A 20,901-nucleotide genomic window follows, 5' to 3' on the forward strand; every position below is an offset into this window, starting at 1 on the left:
ATGGAATAAAAGATTCAGTATTGCAAGATTTCAATTCTCCCCAAATTTATGTTAGATTCAACACAATCTCAAACAAAATTCCAAGAATAATTTTTTTAGAAATTAACAACTTAATTCTAAAATTTGTATGAAAATGAAAAGAACTAAGAACAGCATAAACCATCTTGAAGAAAATAACAGAGTTGAAAGACTTATAGTTTTTAATGTCAAAGTTTATCATAAACCTATAGTACTTGACATAGGGTGCTATGGTGCAAGCATAAACAAATAGACCAATGAAACAGAATAGATGTTCCATCCATTGGGTCCAGAAATAGGCTCACACATATATGGTCAATTTTTGACAATGGTGTCATTGAGAAAAGGGTTGTTTCTTCAATGAATGTCACTGAGTCAACTAGGTATCTATCTGAAAAAAAAAAAGTTTTGACATCTACCTTATAGTATATACAACAAACAATTCCGGAAGAATTATAGATTTAAAAGACTAACAAGACAGTAGAAAAAGTAAGCCACCGAATAGGAGAAGGTATTTGCAGTTCGTCTTTATTTTAAAAAAAGGTACATACCTTTTTATATATATATATATATATATATATAAAATATATATATTTTATATATAAAAGAATATATAAAGAATTCTTGCAAATAAATAAGAAAATGACAATCAATTTAAAAAGTGGGCAGGCACTTACAAAAGATCAGATACACAAATGAAGAGGTGTTCAAGCTCTTTCAGCTCCAGAGAAATGCAAAAATAAATATTGGCTCCTTGGCTAATAAAGTGATAACCATAAGTGGAATCCTGTAAAACTTCTTCCTTCCCATCACCAAAATAGTAAATCCAAAATCTTATATTCTAGAAGGAATGGTAAAGATTAGTGCCATCCTTAAACTTAGAGGATGAATGTCAGTGGTTCCTATAATTTTTCCATTAAATTTACCATTGCAGACCCCAATAAGAATGTTTCTGGTGATTAATAGCAGACTATCACAAACTCAAACAAATAATAGTTCTAACCACAGCAGCTAGACCAAAGTATGGAATCTTTGCTTTAGCAGATCAAGACAGATGCAAATATGTATTTTGAAGTCATTGACATGGCAAATATGTTCTTTCCCATCTCTATCAAAGAGCAGAACCAAGACCAGCCAGTATTCCAATGATAAGGAAAAGAGTGTAGATGTAAAGTCTTGCTGAAGACTGCACATTTTGCTCCCCTTGATTATAATGCAGCCTGAGTAATCCAGACATCCCACAAAATATCACATTGGTAAATTATGTTGATGACATTATATTAACAAGAACAGATAATCAGAAGCAGCAAGTATTCTGGAAGTTTTGGCAAGACATCTGTGTTCCAGAGGGTATAAGATAAACCAACAAAGATTCAGGGGCACACCATATCAGTGAAGTTTTTAGGGGCTCAGTGGACTGGAGCATTCTGTATGTTCCCATTTATAATTAAGGACAAATTATTGCATCTCACACTTTCTGCACTTAGACAGAAGCACAATGCCAGATTAGCCTCTTTAGGTTTGGAGGACAGCATATTCCACATGTGGGAATATTATTTGGAACCATGCATTGAGTGACAAGGGGGTTGGAAAGTTTTGAAAGGGCTGCAGAGCTGATCCAGGCTACCTTGAGATAGCCTTGCTGGTTGGACATAAAACCCAATAGAGCCTATGGTATGTTTAGAGGTACCTGTGGCAAAAGAAAATGATACTTATGGAGTTTATGGCAATATCTAATGGAAGAATCACAACACAGATCCACAGTCTTCTGGAGTAAGACCATGATATTGCAGCAAAGAGTTATAAATTACTTGAAAAACAGCTCTAGCAGAAATAGAATCCCTGACCTTGAGACCAGAGCTGGCCATCATGAACTGGTTTCTGTTAGATCTACCAAGTTATGATGTCAAGCATGCCTAGAAGTAATCCATCATAAGATGAAAGGTCCAGTATTAGGCTGAAGCAAGTCTAGAGGAAACAAGCAAGATGAATGAATAGACCTCTATGACATCCACCACTATGGTGGCAGTACCTCACCCCCAGCTGCCACTGATGAACCTGAATATCAGATACAAAGGAAGAAAAGGAATGAACTTGATTTATAAGTGAGTTGGCTCAGCATCTGAGTGCAATCTGAAAATAGGCTGCTGGTCACCACTTAAGAATGGCTCTGAAAGGGACAGAGAGAAGAAATCTTCTCAATGGGCAGAGCTACAGGGCAGGGCAGGAATGCAACTGGTTCTCCACTTTGCATGAAGAGAAAAGTTGCCAAGGTAAGAAAATATTTGTACCCATAGGCAAAGTGAATAGTTTAGGTAGTCAGTGGGGACAGAGAAGAATGGTTTAGCTGGACAATCAGTGACAAGAAGGTCTGAGGAAGAGGCATTTGGGTGGACTTATGAAAGTAAGGATGAAATGTGAAGGCCATTGTCTTGCATGATCACACCCACCACAGAGCACATACCAAGGAATAAACATTAAATCACCATCTAGACAGAATGGCCTGGTCAGAAGTCAGCCAGTATCTGTCTTCAGCTGTCATATGCTATTGCAGGGGAGTCATTAATGGAGTAGACTCAGGGGCAGGGAATGAAGCATTGAACCGACCCCAAAACATGGATTCCCACTAAGACTGATTTACCTACTCTCACAGTACAATCTATTAGCAAAAGAAATAAATGGCACGCACCCAATATGACATCATCCCTTGAGGAGACCAACTAGCCACTGGGCCCTTTTTATTCTGGAAGGGGCAATAATTCAACTTGACTGGAATTAACACATATTCTGGATATGGATTTGCTTTTCTTGCCTTCAGAACCTCAGATAGTAGCACTATCTGAGGGCTTACAGAACATTTGTTCTACTAACAAGAAATTCTCATACATCTCATTGGACCAAGGGACCCTGTTAGGAAGATGACTGTGGGAACAAAATAATTGGATACACTGTTATTATCACTTACCACACATCGCAGAAATTGCTGGCCTGATGGAGTGATACAATGGCTTCTGGAAGGCATAGCTGAGATGCTACCTTTGGAGGTGATACCCTGCCAAGATGAAATCATATGGCATTTGTTTTTCTCCGTCTGATTTATTTCACTTAGCATAATACCCTCAAAGTCCATCCATGTTGTTACAAATAAAGATTTCATCCTTTTTTATGGCTGAGTAGTATTCCATTGTGTGTGTGTGTGTGTGTGTGTGTGTGTGTGTGTGTGTGTGTGTGAGACATCATCTTTATCCATTAATTCATTGATAGATACTTTGGTTGTTTCCATATCTTGGCTATTGTGAATAATGTTGCAAAGAACATAGAGGTGCATATATCTTTTCAAATTAGTGTTTTTATTTTCTTCAAATAAGTACCCAGAAGTGGAATTGTTGGATCATATGGTAGTTTTATTTTTAGTTTTTTGAGGAATCTCCTTTCTGTTTTCCATAGGGGGTCCACCAATTTACATTCCCACCAACAGTGTTCCCTTTTCTCCACATCTTCACCAACACTTGTTATTTCTTGTCTTTTTGATAATAGCCATCCTGACTGGTGTGAGATGATATTCCACTGTGGTTTTGATTTTATTTCCCTGATGATTAGTGATGTTGAACATCCTTTCATGTGTCTGTTGGCCAACTATATATCTTTGGAAACATATCTATTCAGATTTCTGCCCATTTTTTAATTGGATTGTTTGTGTTTTGTTGTTGTTATTGAGTTACACCAGTTCTTTATATATTTTGGATATTAACCCCTTAGCAGATAAATGATTTGCAAATATCTTCTCCCACTGAGTAGGTTGCCTTTATGTTTTATTGATGATTTCTTTCACTGCACAGAACCTTTTTAGCTTGATTTGTGCTATTTGTTTATTTGGCTTTTGTTGCCATTGCCTTTGGAGTCAGATCCAAAAAAGTGTCATCAAGAGCAATGCCAACGAGCTTACTGCCTATATTTTCTTCTAGGAGTTCTGTGGGTTTTGGTCCTATATTCAAGTCTTTAAACCATTTTTGAGTTAATGTGTATCATATAAGAAAGTGGTCCGGTTTCATTCTTTTGAATGTGGCTGTCCGATTTACCCAACACCATTTATTGAAGAGACTGTCTTTCTATATTTCTATATTATTGCCTCCTTTATCATAAATTAACTCACCATATATGTGTGGGTTTATTTCTGGGCTCTCATTCTGTTCCACTGATCAAGTGTTTCTGTTTTTATGCCAAGACCATACTGTTTTGATTACTACAGCTTTGTAAAATAGTTTGAAATCAAGGAATGTGATGCCTCCAGCTTTGTTCTTCTTTATCAAGATTGCTTTGGCTATTCAGGATCTTTTGTGATTTCATACAAATTTTAGGATTTTATTTCTGTGAAAAATGCCATTGGAATTTTGATGGATTTGGATGCCATTGGAATGATTGATGAATTTTGATTGCACTGAATCTGTAAAATGCTCTGGGTAGTATGGACATTTTATTTTTTTTATTTAAAGATTTTATTTATTTATTTGAACTAGAAAGAGAGAGCATGCACAAGCAGGGTGAAGGGCAGGGGGAGAAGCAGACTCCCCACTGAGCGGGGAGCCCAAGGTGGGGCTTGATCCTGGGACTCTGGGATCATGCCCCTAGCCAAAGGCAGCCACTCAACTGACTGAGCCACCCAGGCACCCCTAGTATGGACATTTTAACAATATTAATTCTTCCAATCCGTGAGCATGGAATATCTTTCCATTTACTCGTGTCTTCTGCAATTTATTTCATCAATGTCTTATAGTTTTAGAGTACAGGTGTTTCATCTCCTTGGTTAAATTTATTCCTAGGTATTTTTTTAATGCAACTGTAAGTAAGAATGTTTTTTAAGATTTCTCCTTCTGATAGTTTGTTGTTAGTGTATAAAAACACAACAGATTTTTTAATTGATTTTGTATCCTGCAACTTTACTGAATTCATTTATTAGTTCTAAGTTTTTTTGGTGAAGGTTTTAGAAAGATTTTCTATGTATAGTATCACGTCATCTGAAAATAGTGACAGTTTAATTTCTTCCTTACCAATTTGGATGTTTTTTATTTATTTTTCTTGTTTGATTGCTGTGGCTAAGATTTCCAGTACTATGTTGAATAAAAGTGGTGAGAGTGGACACCTTGCCCTGTTCCTGATCTTAAAGGAAATTCTCTGTTTTTCACCATTGAGTATGGTGTTAGTTGTGTACTTATATATGGCCTTTATTATGTTGAAGTACATTCCTTCTATACCTGCTTTGTTGAGCATTTTTAGCATAAATGTATGTTGAATTTTTTCAAGTGCTTTCTCTGCATCAATTGAGATGATCATAAGATTTTTTATCCTTCATTTTGTTAACATAGTGTATCACATTGATTAATATATGGGTGGTGAACCATCCTTGAATCCCTGAAATATAGCCCACTTGATCACATGTATAATCTTTTTCATGTACTGTTGAATTCAGTTTGCTAATATATTTGTTGAGGATTTTTGCATCTGTGTTCTTCAGGGATATTAGACTGAAATTTTCTTTTTTGTGTGTGTTGTCCTCGTCCGCTTCTTTGTAGCAAGGCAATTCTGGCCTTGTAAAATGAGTTTGGAAATATTCCCTACTCTTCAATGTTTTGGATAATTTGGGAAGGATAATTATTGAATCTTCTTTGAATATTTGGTAGAATTCACCAGTGAAACCATCTGGTCATCTTTATTGACCCTTTTGTCACTGGACTTTTGTTCTTTGGGAGGTTTTTGATTACTGCTTCAAGATCTTTACTAATTGAACTACTCAAATTTTCTATTTCTTCATAATTCAGACTCAGAAGATTTTGTTTCTAAGAATTTATTGATTTCTTCTAGGGTGTCATTTATTGGCATATAATTGTTCATAGTAGTCTCTTATGATCCTTTTATTTCTTTGGTATCAGTTGTAACTTTCCCTCTTTCATTTCTGATATTATTTATTTGAGCTCTCTCTTTTTTTTCTTAGTGAGTCTAGCTAAGAGTTTATCAATTTTTTCATCTTTTCAAAGATCAGCTCTCAGGTTCACTGATCTTTTCTATTGTCTTTTTGGTACCTATTCCATTTATTTCTGCCCTGATCTTTTATTATCTCCTCCCTTCTTTGCATTAACTTTGGGCTTCATTTGTTTCCTTTTTTCCTAGTTCCTTTTGGTGTAAAGTTAAATTATTTATTTGAGATTTTGGGTGTAAAGTTAGATTATTTATTTGAGATTTTTCTTGTTTCTTGAGGTAGGCCTGAATTGCAATGAATTTCTATTTTAAAACTGCTTTTGCTTCATCCAATAGATTTTGGTATGTTGTATTTTCATTTTCATTTGTCTCAGGTATTTTTTTATTTCTGCTTTGATTTCTTCACTGATCCATTGGTTGTTCAGTAGCATGTTGTTTAATCTCCACATATTTGTGATTTTTCCAGTTTGTTTTCTGTGATTGGTTTCCAGTTTCACACCATTGTGGCTTGAAAAGATGGTTGATATGATTTCAATCTTCTTAAATTTATTTGGACTTGTTTTGTGACCTAACATATGATCTATCCTGGAGAATGTTCCATGTGCACTTGAGAAGAATGTGTTTTCTGCTGCTTTTGGATGGAATGTTCTGTTTAGTCCATCTGGTCCAATGTGTCAATGTTCCTTCTTGATTTTCTGTCTGGATAATTTATCTATTGATGCAAGTGGGTGTTAGAGTTTCCTACTACTACTATATTGCCACTGATTTCTCCCTTTATGTCTGTTAATACCTGCTTTGCATAATTTGGTGCTCCTATGTATGATGCATAAATATTTGTAGATGTTACATTTTCTTGCTTCATTGACCCTTTTGTCATTATGTAATGCCCAGCTTATCTTTTATTTCAGTCTTTGTTTTTAAGTCTATTTTGTCTGAAATATGTACAGCTACCCCAGCTTTTTGTTCGTTTGTTTGTTTCCATCTGCATAAAACACCTTTTTCCATCACTTCACTTTCAGTCTGTGTGTTTTCTTACATCTGATGTAAGTCTCTTGTAGACAGCATATAGATGGGTCTTGTTTTTTTTTTTTTATTCCATTCATCCATTTTGTGTTTTTTGATTGGAGTATTTAGTTCATTTATATTTAAAGTAATTATGGAAAAAAATAATTATGGATAGGTACGTACTTATTGCCATTTTGTTCATTGTTTTTTGGCTGTTTTTGTAGTTCCTCTCTGTTTCTTTCTTCTTTTATTGCCTTCTTCCACTGTGGTTTGATGCCTTTCTTTAGTATTATTTTTAGATTGCAGTCTCATTGTTTTTTGTGTAGCTACTATAGGTTTTTGCTTTGTGGTTACCATGATGCTTACATATATCAATGTATATAGACTAGTCTATTTTAAGTTGGTAGCAAGTTAAGTTTGCTTAACTTAAGTTTAACTAAACTGCATTTTTATTCCCCACTCCCAGTGTTTTTGATGTCATATTACATATCTTTTTATTTTGTCTATTTCTTTTTTTAAAAGATTTATTTATTTATTTTAGAGAGAGAGAGAGCATGGGGGAGGAGGGGCAGAGGGGGAGGGAGAGAGTCTGAAGCAGACTCCTTGCTGATCATGGAGCCCAATTTGGGGCTTGATTGCACAACCCATGAGATCATGACCTGAGCCAAAATCACAAGTCAGATGCTCAACTGACTGAGCCACCCAGGTGCCCCTATCTTGTCTATTTCTTAACTAAGTTTTATATTGATAATTATTTTTTTTACCACTCTTGTCTTTTAACCTTCATGTTAGCTTTATAAGTGCTGACTTGACTATATATTTATCTTTACCAGTGAACTTTTACTTCCATATGTTTTCTTGTCACTAATTAGTACTCTTTCTTTCAGCTTAAAGAAGTTCCTTTAACATTTCTTGTATGGCAAGTTTAGTGGTGATGAACTACTTCAGTTTTCACTTGTCTGGAAAACACTTTATCTCTCTTTCAATTATGAATGATAACCTTACCACGTGTAATATCCTTGGTTAGAAGTTTTTGCTTTCAGCATTTTGATCATATCATGACACTCCTTTCTGGACTGCAAAGTTTCTGCTGAAAAATCTGCTCATAGTCTTATGGGGGTTTCCTTGTATGTACCAAATCGTTTTTCTCTTGATGCTTTTAAGATTCTGTCATTATCTTTAGCCTTTGACATTTTAATTATGATGTATCTTGGGGTGGATCTCTGGATTCATTTTATTTGAAATTCTCTGAACTTCCTGGATCTGACTATCTGTTTCCTTCCCCAGGTTAGGGATGTTTTCAGCTATTATTTCTTCAAATAAGTTTTCTGTCCCTTTTTCTCTCTTCTTCTTTTGAGACCCCTATATGTTGTTCCAGTTGCCCTTGTCCTATAGGTTCCTGAAGTTATTTTCACTTTTTAAAATTCTTTTTTCTCTTTGCTGCTCTGTTTGGGTGAGTTCCACTGTCCTGTCTTCCAGGTCACTGATCCTTTCTTCTCCTTTATCTAGTCTGCTGTTGTACCCCGTTAGTGTATTTTCAGTTCAGTTATTGTATTCTTCACTCTGTGGCTTCTGTTCTGTACTTTCTTATAGTTTCTATCTCTTTGTTGAAGTTCTCTCTGTGTTCATCTATTCTTCTCCTGAGATTGGTGAGCATCTTAATGAACATTACCTTGAACTTTCTATCAAGTAAATTACTTATCTTTCATTAATTTTTTTTTTCTGGGATTTTATCTTCTTCTTTTGTTCGGAACATATTCTTGTTTCCTCATTTTGATTGACTCTGTGTTTGTTTCTATGTATTAGGTTAACAGCTGTCTCTCCCAGGCTTCAAGGAATGGTCACAGGAAGAGTGGGGGAGTGTTTCAGTCTACTGTGCCCTGAAAATGGTAGCCTGCCAAGAACTGTCTCTATGATGTTTCAGTCCCTTGGCACCCAGAAACACAAGCCCTGATGACCACAGAGCCAGGCATTCAAGGGGTGTCCTCTGTGCAGACTGCCTGCAACCACTGGGCCAGGGCACATCACCCACTGGGCTTAGGGCCATGGGGGAGCACCAGGCCAGGATAAGCCTGTCCACTGGCAATATGTACTTTTAATGATTATTTTATAATGCTATGTCCTTGACAGTTTGAATATATGGGTACAAGAGCTAAGAGGTAGAATTAGGAGTGGCTTGGTTTACTATGACTCCCAGTGGCCAACTTGAAGGACTTATACATCCCTCACCACAAATCTGGACTCTGTAGCTCTAATGATCCCTGGTCCTCAAAAGGAGAATGCTTCCATCAGGGAACATAGTAAAAGTCCTATTAAACTTTAAGCCCTGAATGCCTCTCAGTCACCTGGGCTTCTTTTGCTGGGATAATCAGCATGGCAAAGAAGAGTCACCATCCTGGCAGGAGTAACTGGCTTTGGTCATTGGGAGTAGTGAGGCTGCTATTATATTTTGGGGACAGAGAAGAATACATTTAGCACCCAAGTGATCCACTGAGGTGTCTCCTGGTTTTTCCTGGTCCAAACCTGGCAACAAATCAACATATGTAGCACATAACTGAATGTTATGGTGACCAGGGGCTCAGATCCCTTAAGGAGGAAGGTCTGAGTCATGCCGCCAAGTAAGCCATCTAAATCAGCAGAGGTATTTGTCAAGGATGAAGGGAATTAATAAAAGAGTAAGTAGAAAATAAAAAATATACAAAGCAAGTGGATTTGAACTGTGAAGTGTAGACTGTAGTGGATACCATGGTATGCCATTACCCTCTCTCTGCTTCAGGACTAAGGTATTCATTTTCCCCACCTAGTGAGAGTGCTGGAATCTAATGGGTCTTAGCTGAATCCATTTCTAGGAATTGCCCCTAGTCAGAGAACCATCTAACCCCAAATCACATCCCCACAGGGGCAGCCCACATTCACCCTTGCCTTAAGGCAGGACAAACTCCGAAGAGCAATCCCAGAGCTCTCAGTAGAAATGGCCAAGGCTTCTGTTACAACTGCATTACAATTCAACTTCTCCCCTGCCCAGTCCTGCTGCCCTTTCTTCTAAAAAGTGTTGTTCCCATGAGCATGCCCCCACCTCCAAACAAAAAAAAAGCATTGTGTGGCACATTCCTGTCTCAATCTATTTTTCAGGGAATCTAATGATGGGTCAAGGATTGATGAGATTAGCCCTGGGGGCTGAAGGCAGGTACTGGTGGCTAGGCTGGAAGTGCTGGTAGGTATGAAGCTCACTCTTTACCTATAAAACGATATAGTCCTTCTTGCAGTCTTTGTAATGAGATCCTTGAGAATTCATGGCCTTGGCTGCAATTTGTGGGTTTGTTCTTGACTCCATTGGAGGCAAGAAGATGAAGGCACATCTCATTATTACTCAAGGAGAAAACCAAGAAACATTGATGCTTTTTACTCGAAAGAGTGATGGTAAAAAAAAAAAAAATGTTAGTTTATTTGACAACACAGTGTATTGTTTTGACATATGCTTTTCACATTACTCCATTGGGATATCCATTCATGGTGAGTCTTTATCATTATATATTTAATTTTAAAATCTGAAAAAAATTGAGATATTTTGGTGGCTTTTCCAAGGAGCTTGTTATTAGCTCAGTATAATAAAAAATATAAAAGTGTGAAACATGATCTCTTTAAGAACTCATAATCTAACTATGGAGAGAAAGTAAACACATAAGACCACAATAACTGACAAGAGAGAATATACAATTACATTTGAAATGAGTGCCACAGCAATATGTGAGAGAGTAGGTCAGAGAAGAGGTCCACAGAACGGATGCTCTTGTCTCTATCTTTTAACAGATAAGCTTCCTTTTAGTGATCTAAAATACTACCTACTGAAGTCTAAGTACCTCATTTTTAAAAAAGAAAATGTAATCTTAATATTATATATTAGAAAATTGGGCTTTCAGTATTTTTCCACTATATTTTTCACAAAATGAACAGATTATCCTAAATGCCTAAATCATTGCTGGTAAGAACTGATCTGTATCTCTGAAACAAATAATACAATATATGTTTAAAAAAAAGAAGAAGAAGAAGATAGCAGGAGGGGAAGAATGAAGGGGGGGAAATCGGAGGGGGAGATGAACCATGAGAGATGATGGACCCTGAAAAACAAACGGAGGGTTCTAGAGGGGAGGGGGGTGGGAGGATGGGTTAGCTTGGTGATGGGTATTAAAGAGGGCACATTCTGCATGGAGCACTGGGTGTTATATGCAAACAATGAATCATGGAACACTACATCAAAAACTAATGATGTAATGTCTGGTGATTAACATAACAATAAAAAAATTTTTAAAAAAGAACTTAGGCAAATGTGCAGTAATTTTTACCCCAGATGTGATGCCACATTTGATACAATGTTATATTTTCTCTGAAGTTTTCTTTTCTTTTTTTAATTTGAGGAGTTGTCACTTCCTTTCCTGAAACTCTCCATCCCAACACTCTGAGGTATGGATACCCGGACAATCTACAATAGCTACTTGACTACACTTTTAGGAAATCAGGAGATAGGACCCTGTGGGAAAGTTAAAGTCCTGTGTTCATTTGAAATGGGTCTCATGATTCCTGAGAGAGCCTAAAGGCTACCGTGAATGGCAAATTTACTTTTACACAGGAACTATAGAGATATTGTTCATTCTTTAAGGACAGTGCCTGCAATGCACGAGCCAGCTCTCTCAGCTATGTCTTAGAAACTTGTGACCATGCTCATGTTTATAGAGCTATGTCAAGCTAGAGTGTGCCCAACAGTAAACTTATAATTTAAGCTTCTCCTATTACTCATGTCATAAATTCAGCATCTAAGTTGTTGCTATTTATCGATGGTTGGTTTGCTGTCATGGAACACTGATTCACTGCCAACGTTATTTGATAATATCAGGTTTATAAGAGGGGGGAATTTTTTTCCCATAAGGCCAGAGCTAACAGATGCTTTTTTTCCTTATTTAATTGAGATTAAGTTTTATGAATGATAGATTAATTGTATAACATCCACAACAGTTTTTTCAAAAAATAGTCAAGCCATTAAAAGCCACATTGCAATAATAATAATAATAATAATAATAATAAATAATAATAATAACTTGCTCTGAATTGTGAGGTAAGAGGTAAGTGGCACTAAGAAGACTCCCTACAAACCTCCTGCTGCCCCTCTGTGCTGGTGAACATACCCTCCTTTGGGATGTCATTCCAGCAACATTGTCAGAGCGCATTGCTTCTATGCTGCCATTGCATCTGGCGTTTACCATGATTATAAAACCTAACCCTCTGAACTGTAATCACCTCACCCAGTAACCTGGAAACATTTGCAAGAAAACAGAGATTGTTTCTTATTTATTTTTATATCTCCTGTATATAATGTAAGGTCTGTGTCTTCGTAACATGATTAGTAAATGTTCATTGAAGTTCAACTCCACCCAGACATAAGCATATAAAAATGACGTCAGTGCAAACATGGACCTAGAAAATTGCCTTTCTCCAGAAGATGCATCAAAAAGCTACTCACTGAATGTACAGATGACGCGCTGGCCCACCTCCCTGGAGCAAAAGTTCACTGATCCATGTGAGCTTTTGCTTATAGTTCCCTTCACCACTGAAGATGTGCTTTTGTAACACAGCCAAAAAAGAGACAGGAGGTAAGTTAACAGCAGCAGGTAAGTCAAGAAATCCTAGTTGGTCCCCATAAAGATTGACCAAATGACCATGATGTTATGAACCAATCAGTTCCAAACTCTACTCTCCAAGAATGCGGAAGAATCATACAGTTCCAAAAATAATTCAATCCGCACATGAACCAAAAATTTTAAAGAAAGAACTATTCAATCATTCATTAAAACACAAAATAATACACCAAAATTTGGAATATGGTTTAACTAAAATATAAATTTCCTCTAATTTGTAACCAAATGCAAATGATGTAGCTCAGCTAAATAACGTGTGTACCACCAAACTTCTTTGAATTGCCTATAGATTAACTAAACAATTCAGTTAATGTATAGCGACGGTTTAGCCATGAAATATATGAATAGTTCATTGGTCTTTTCAGAAACATAATATGATGGGTCATGGGGATTTCCCCAAAAGAAGTTGAATATAATAAGATAAAGTTAGAAAATTAAAGACAGCAAGAGATGGTCATTATGTGGATTTTATGATCAGGATACCAAAAGAATTCAAAAATAATTTAAATACAGAAAGAGATTTATTGTTTGCTAGGAAATTTAACTTCATTAAAGTGAGACTTATTTTAATTTATTAATACTTCCAAATATCTTCTTTAAGTACATAAAATAAAAATATATGTGGTTTTATGTTTTGTCAAATAGTAAAACAAAGTATTAAGAAAAATGAAATACAGGGGACCTTAATTTAAACCTAAGGAAATACAAAAACGAAATTCACAGTTCATAAATGTTTGCCTTATCAAGATAGTATTATATTTGAGGAGAAGATATTTAAAGTAAGTCCTATTTTTTAAAAAAAACTTTTTTATTCTTTTTAAAAAGATTTATTTATTTTCAAGAGAGAGTGAGAGACCACATGCACAAACAAAGGGGAGGGGCAGAGGGAGAGGGAAAGGGAGAGAATCTCAAGCTGACTCCCTACTGAGCACAGAGCCTTACCTGGGGTTTGATCTCATGACCCTGAGATCATGACCTGAGCTGAAACCTAGAGTCAGACACTTAACTGACTGAGCCACCCAAGTACCACTCCCCAAAAAAAACTTTAAAAGAAGATTATGGCAGCATCTTAGTTGATCCTAAATAAGTATTTTATTAGATAGATTGTATCTGCTAAAAAATTAAACATGGTTGAATAATAATAGCATCTTGACAATTCAAATTAAATGCACTTGTAGCATTGAGTTTAAAGTGACTCTTTTTACTTTAACTAATGAGTCAATGATCTGAATCCTTTTCTTTTATTTAAAGTTGGTATTCCTAGCCAAAAATAAAATAAAATAAGTTAAAATAATGAGAGCTGTAAAATTCCATGATAACGGGGATAAAAATACTGTATTTTTGTATATTATATTAGTATACGATAAGACCACATACATTCATTTTTTTGAGTATATTCACAAATATCTAGTTTTAGAAGAAAATAAAGTGTACCCTCCTTTAATTTCCCTAGCATAGTATTTTATAAAATTTTATATAGCAATTGTGCTACTAGCAGAAATTTTGTTAGCAGAAAACGCTTGCAAAAATGGTTAAATTTATAAAGCAAAAGACATAGTTGAGGCTGAAGTGGGGGTTGGAAGATGCCTTTGCTCCCCGTCTCCCTCCCACTTCCCTAGGCTGGGCCAACAAGACCACTGGGCTGCCAGGGCTCCCCCTGCTTTCTGGGGAGGAAGGAGCCAAGCTGGCTCAGCTCTTTCCTGGGGGAAATGGTTTTAAGCCCCGAGCCTCAAACTTGAAAGAAAAAGAAATCTTAAATACAAGTATCTACATGGTATTTTCAGATCACCCCCATGAATTCTGTGGAAAAGCTTCAATCATCTTGCCATTTAATCAATATCTCATTTTATTTTGTTTGGCAAAAGTCTCATGAGGACTGACATCCTCTATGTCTTCCCCCTGACTTTAAACCTTATTCATACTTTATTTAAACATATTAACACTTTATATATGTGTGTGTAGAATGGTGCCTGGGGCTTCCTAGAAGTTATGGAGTGTTTGTTTTGATCATCTAGCCACTGGGCAAGCACTTTCTGCAGCTGGAAGAGAAACAGAACCCTTCCATGCACACTTCTAAAGAAAAAAAAAGGGCGCCTGGGTGGCTCGGTCGGTTAATCGACTGCCTTCGGCTCAGGTCATGATCCTGGAGTCCCGGGATCGAGTCCCGCATCGGGCTCCCCGCTCAGCGGGGAGTCTGCTTCTCCCTCTGACCCTCCCCCCTCTCATACTGTATCTTATTCTCTCTCTCAAATAAATAAATAAAAAATCTTTAAAAAAGAAAAGAAAAAAAAAACCCAGTTAACTTTGTCATAAAACTTAGGGTTCAAAGTAAATTGCAGTTATTTAATAATCAAGGCGAGAACTTTAAGCTTTAATGAAAGGTGCTGAATAGAATGCAGAACCTCCCTCCATGCAGGCACTAGCAAAACTGCACTTCTGTTCTCATTTTTTAATGAAATGTCGGAATGGAGTAAGTGACAGCGATTGTAAAATACACATCAAAAAATATCTGCTTTAAAATTACTTTTGAACAAAAATAACAAAGGTAATTAATATTTAATTCATGACCATGTGAATAAATTCAAGATCATGTGAATTAGCCAGACAACTCAGAGGGAAGAAAAAGTTTATTGTGGACAACTTTATAAAAAATTATTTCTATATGCACCATGTCCAAACCTATCAAATATCAAGTTCCTACGTGTTTGTGATGCAGGCACATCCTTATTAATGAAAATGATCTCATTTATTTACAAAGTAAAAATCATTAATTAATGATGGGGTTTGGAACTTCTTTGTTTCTGGGGGTCAATCACTCTCAGAAACACTCAAACCAGGACCACATAAGTAAAATAAAGTTAATTTAGTAGATCTCTAAATGAGGATCAGGAAACACAAAGGTCTAATTAGCACTGTAATGAATAAAGAGGTGTCCTTCTGTTCTTGAGTTTGAATATTTTATTTTCTTTTTCCCAAAATGTGCGTATGTGAACCCACTAAAGAGTGGGCTCTGAATGGGTATTGAGAATGAAGCTTAATATAGGTTTAAAATTTGATGTAAGAATTAAATATTTTTACTTACAATGGATAATTATAACCATAACTCGTATATTGGAAAGTAATATAGTGGCTTCTTTTCTTTGAAATATAATTAATTCATGACTCCTGGATAAAATTTATATATGAATAGTTCCATTAGGTATTATTTATATTTGTATGATGTTATAGTAAGAAAGTCATGTTTATTTTTGTTATTTGGAACAAAGTTTACCAATGTTGACCTTTCCATTATTCACTGATTTTTTTTTATCAACTCCCATTGTGATTTCTACTATAGATATTTTTCAATGTTCAAAAGAATGTTTTTCTCAGTTTCAAGTGGGATAGATCTAGTGTGGATGTTTAGAATAGAAATTCGCAGAAGGACAGATACTATGAAAAGAAGGAGTCTTAAGAGAGAGGGAAAGAGAGGATGAGATGGAAGAGGTCACAAGGAAGGAAGTGGAGGTCTGGGAGGCCAGGGAGGGGGGGTGTGGGGGGGTAGGAAAGGGAAGGAAACTAAGCATGGGGTGGGGGCAGGCACAATGAGCTTGTCAAAGATGAGCAGAAATGAAGACATTGAGCACAACCTAAAGTGCGAAAGAGTAGGAGACAGAGACACACCAACAGGAGGCAAAGATGTACCCACTGAAGGAAAACAAAACACAACAAGCACAAATACAGACACAAACACAGAACGTCATCAAGTAATATGAGTCATATGGTAATTTTTTGGTTTTTAAAATTACAACGACAAAAGACTTTTTAAGAGCATGTGGTTGTTTTATGACTACTATCATAAATGCCAATTTTATTTCTTGACATTTACCCAAATGCGGATATTTGGTCCATAAATCTACGTTCCTTTCTTAGTTCCCTGAACTAAAATACTAGAAGCCTCACTGTCTTTGCTATGAAAAAGAACTGCCCAATATTTGGAATGCTCCCATTTATCCTTCTCTACTTCACCAGAACATACTATGAATCATTTCACAGAACTTGCTGCCATGCTGGGATAACATTTAAAAGGAGGATCAAGGGTTAAAATAGCAAAGTGAGTACTGAGATAGTAGGAATCACCTACTTTAATATATCATTATAATTATGTGTATATAAATGTATGTGTAATGTCTATCTCTCTGTGTGAGTATGTGTAAGTATATATGTGTACACACAAATCTGTGAACTGTTTTAGCAGCCAAGTATCCGATTGAATCAGAAATAACTTGCTTTGAAAGGCTGTCCCTGATTTAGAAACACTCTGCTGCAAATGAAGCCTACCAGTCCCACACATCACTTCCTGTAACCCAACCCCTTCTACACGTCCCTGGACCACCACAGCTTCTGAGGAGCCACTTCCTGGCCACCTCTGTCCCCAGACTGCACCATTGCAGACAGGCATGGTCCCAACATGGGTCTACTGTCTCCCAACCTAGCAGGCTGTTCGACTTCCTGGGCAACACACAGGATGCCCCTACATTTCCACTCACCAGTGGGGGTAGGAGTGAGTGACTATTTTGCCAGTGCCTCCATTCAAATTTAATACTCTATCACATAACCTTTTTTTAAATCATGTTCTTATTCAGAATATTTTAAAACTGCGCTTCCCTGAGAACACCAGAGCAATTGGGAACCCAGTTCTGAGCCAGAGTTTGCTCATTTCATGTGGACAGTAGTGCTTCAGGGCATGGGAGAGCTCAGGATTCTCATTTCACCATTTGATCCACACATTGGTGGGGTGCTCTTCTGGGAGCTATCTTGTAAATCATTATTTATAAGGATGTTTCCATGATTAATAAGTATCATGAGGTTAAAAACCTGTTGGCAGGCTTGGTCTACAATGTTGTCAAGAGATCATCCTGCTTTTTTTAGATATAGAAATAAATTGAATGTCAAAGCTTAATTCATTAAAGCACAAAATCAGAAGAAAAATAAAGACGTCTGGATCTTACAATACAAGCTTTTTTCTGATACATGATTTTTTACTGCTTTTAAAAATATGGGGCAATCTTGTTCAGGATGGGCAAGTGGAAGTGGGTTTGAAGTAACAGAGGGAATTGACCTCATATACACTCAAGGGAAAAGCTCTGTTCTTATCTGTCCCTTTTTTATTGACCCTGCCGCCCAAGCCACCCCAAACACACAGCAGGCCAGGAACCAGGCTGATGGAAGAGATCGCCATTCAAGCTAATTTCACTCATCTTTATGGAGTGCCTGCTTTCTGCCCATAGGAATTGCCTAGGCAGATACATTCTTAGCCTTCCAACTCAGGTCAAACTCCCACCAGTATTAGCTGGCTCATCCCTTGTGCTCCCTTACATAAATCTATTTTCTAGAAATTATCACACCGTGTTTTCATGACCTTTAGGCTATTTCAAACATTGTGAGTTCTTGTCTTATTCCAGTGCTTTCTGTAGGACTCAGAACACATTCATGAAAAATTTTTCAATTGCTCCTTATATGCGTCAGGCACTATTCTAGATTTGAGAATATTATCAAAGTAATGAAGGAAAACAATTCCTGCTCTCAGAAAACTTAACAATGCCATGAAAAGAGACAGATTAGAAACAAGGTAATAAGTAGTTGTAACTGTATGTTAAAAGGTATTCTTTCTTTTTTTTTCCACCAAAAATAAAACAGGGAAGGAGAATAGGGAAGACTAAGAAATGAGGGCTTGGCATTTTAAAGGCTGAAGTCAGGGAAAGACTTGCTGACAAGGAAACATTTGAGTAGAGACTTGAAGCAAGAGAGGGAGGGAGACATGCAACTATGCAAGGAACAGCATTCTAGGCAAAGGGAATAGCATGTAAAGGCCTGAGGCATCAGCAGATCTGATCCAGGGAAGGGCATGGGCATACAAGGGGCAATGGAGAAGTCACAGAAACCAGGTCAGAGTGAGAATTTTGCCTTTCTTTTGAGAAAAGAGAAACCCATAGGGAAGCTTTGAGAAGAGGGGTGGCATGGCCTGACTTTCACTTTCGGCAAGGTCATTCTGGCCGCCTTGTAGAGTGAACAGCAAGTTGCTAAGGGGACGGAGATAAGGAAACTTGTGAGGAGGTTGCTTTAATAACTCAAGTGAACAGTGATGGGTTGGGAGCCTAGTAATAGCAGTGGACGTGGTGAGAAATGGTCAGACTGTGGATTTATCTTGAAATTCAAGTCATAAGAATATTCAGAGAGATTGCATATAGTGTATGAAGGGAAAAGTCAAGGAGGCCGCAGGGCTTTTGTGCTTCCCCAATTACTGATATGGGCAAGGCTATGGATGTGTCCAATTTATAGGAGATTGTGATTTCAGTTTTGGATTATTAAGTTTGAGATACACATTAGGGATCTATTTGGAGATGCTGACTACACAGTTGGAGATACAAGTTGAAGTTTAGGGAAGAAAGGATTTATTTTCATGTAAATATACTAAAAGCCTAAATGAGATCATCAAAGGATCACTAGCAAAAAGGATCAAGGACACATCTGGGGGGGGATCCAGTGTTTAGAGTCTGGGATGTTGAGGGGAAACTAGCAATAAGAACTAAGAAGATACAAAGAGCTAGGAGGAAATCAGGAAGTGTGTCATGTTAGGAAGCCAAGTTTCTTTAAAAATGATCATGGCAGAATGAACCTGCCAGTCCTTCCTTCAAGGAGCTCAGAGCTTAGTGATCCCGCAGGACAGGCTGCAGGCTTTGTGTTACCTTCCATCTACAAGGACACTGGGTCCTCCAAGGACAAAGGCTCTGGAGCAATTACCACAAATACTGTGATGAGTCTGGAGTCTAAATTCTCTCCATTCTCATAGGGGTGACCTGGAAGAAGGGAGTTTGCTCTGTGACTCCCACACAGGAAAAAAGGTGGAGAGTGTGCCCTCAGGGACATATTGCAATCATTTCCCTGCATAGGTTCACTCCCCGGACCCTGATTTTGAAATGAGTCCCCAGAATGCATCCCCCACCCCAACTCAGGATCATCTTGATGTGTGCCTCCCCCACAGAGGGGAGTGTGCCCCTGAACCAAGGTGAGGATCTTCAAAGAAAACCCATGTTCAAAAGCCATTCTGCTTTATCTACACTGTTCTGCACCTGGCTTCCCCAACCTTGGATTTCTTCTAAGTGTCCTTAGGTCCAGCAGTGGCTTTACTTTCTGACCTTGTGGCATGAGGTTACCCCTGTCCAAAGAGTCACTTGGCTGATCGCTCCATACAAACATAGAAATATGATTTTGTATTCCAGTTCTGTTTTCTCTTCCTGACTGAAAATGACCAAATGAGACCAAAGGAGAAGTTAACAGAATAAAGAGCACCTCACTTTTACATTTGACACTTTGATAGAATATATTTGGAGAGGAAGACACATATTGACGGTAGGAATATGACTTAGAAATGAATCAGAAGCCAGCTAGAGTAGTCTGGCTTGTATTTAAGGAGCCAGTGGGAGTTTCGCTGGCTAACCAGTATTGACTTTAAAGTAACAGAACTAGGGAAAGAATCTAAGAATTTGGAAGCAAAGAAGTTGTGGGCACTATATAAAAATAGTTAAAGAGAATCAACATTAAATAGAAATTCCTTTACAATGAATTATTAACTGCATTATTTATTCTAAAAACAAACATTGGTGGACAATGTAAAATATTTTGTGAGTAACATCTTGTACTAGGGATACAATGGCAAATAAAATATTCTTTGTCCTTAAAAAGTTGACCGAAAAAAAGTGTATCAAAAAGGTATGTGACAGGGGCGCCTGGGTGGCTCAGTCGTTAAGTGTCTGCCTTCAGCTCAGGTCATGATTCCAGGTCCTGGGATCGAGCCCCGCATCAGGCTCCCTGCTCCACGGGAAGCCTGCTTCTCCCTCTCCCACTCCCCCTGCTTGTGTTTCCTCTCTCACTGTGTCTCTCTCTCTGTCAAATAAATAAATAAAATCTTTAAAAAAACAAAAAAAATTTAAAAAAAGGTATGTGACTAATAAATTTTTTTTAGTTTTTCATTTTTTAGTGTTTTTTTTTTTAATTTTTGCCACTCAAACTGTAAACTTAAAGGCAGGGGATCTGCCTTCTTTTGAATGGGTGGACAGATGGATGAATGAATAATAAAATAGCTATGATTCAATGTAATAAGTGCTTTAACACAGACAAGAAAAGTTGTGTTTTGAGTACACAATGGAAAAAAGTATTAGCCTGGGAGGTCACA

General features: G+C 37.2%; 1 protein-coding gene across 6 annotated transcripts in view; it reads right to left on the reverse strand.

Moving 5' to 3' along the window:
- The window catches only part of ST18 (ST18 C2H2C-type zinc finger transcription factor), a 110,344-nt gene that overhangs the window by 73,094 nt on the left and 16,349 nt on the right, over nt 1-20,901 (reverse strand). For 5 of the 6 annotated variants that reach the window (XM_032421624.1, XM_032421623.1, XM_032421628.1 and 2 more), the window contains one exon: nt 2,984-3,070. The exons of the other annotated variant lie outside the window; for it this stretch is intronic. In XM_032421624.1, coding sequence (XP_032277515.1) covers nt 2,984-3,070 — 87 coding nt within the window. The remainder of the gene's footprint in view (nt 1-2,983; nt 3,071-20,901) is intronic. 6 annotated transcript variants of the gene reach the window in all.

This window comes from Phoca vitulina, unplaced genomic scaffold, assembly GCF_004348235.1.
Source record: "Phoca vitulina isolate PV1807 unplaced genomic scaffold, GSC_HSeal_1.0 scaffold25, whole genome shotgun sequence".
NCBI lineage: Eukaryota > Metazoa > Chordata > Mammalia > Carnivora > Phocidae > Phoca > Phoca vitulina.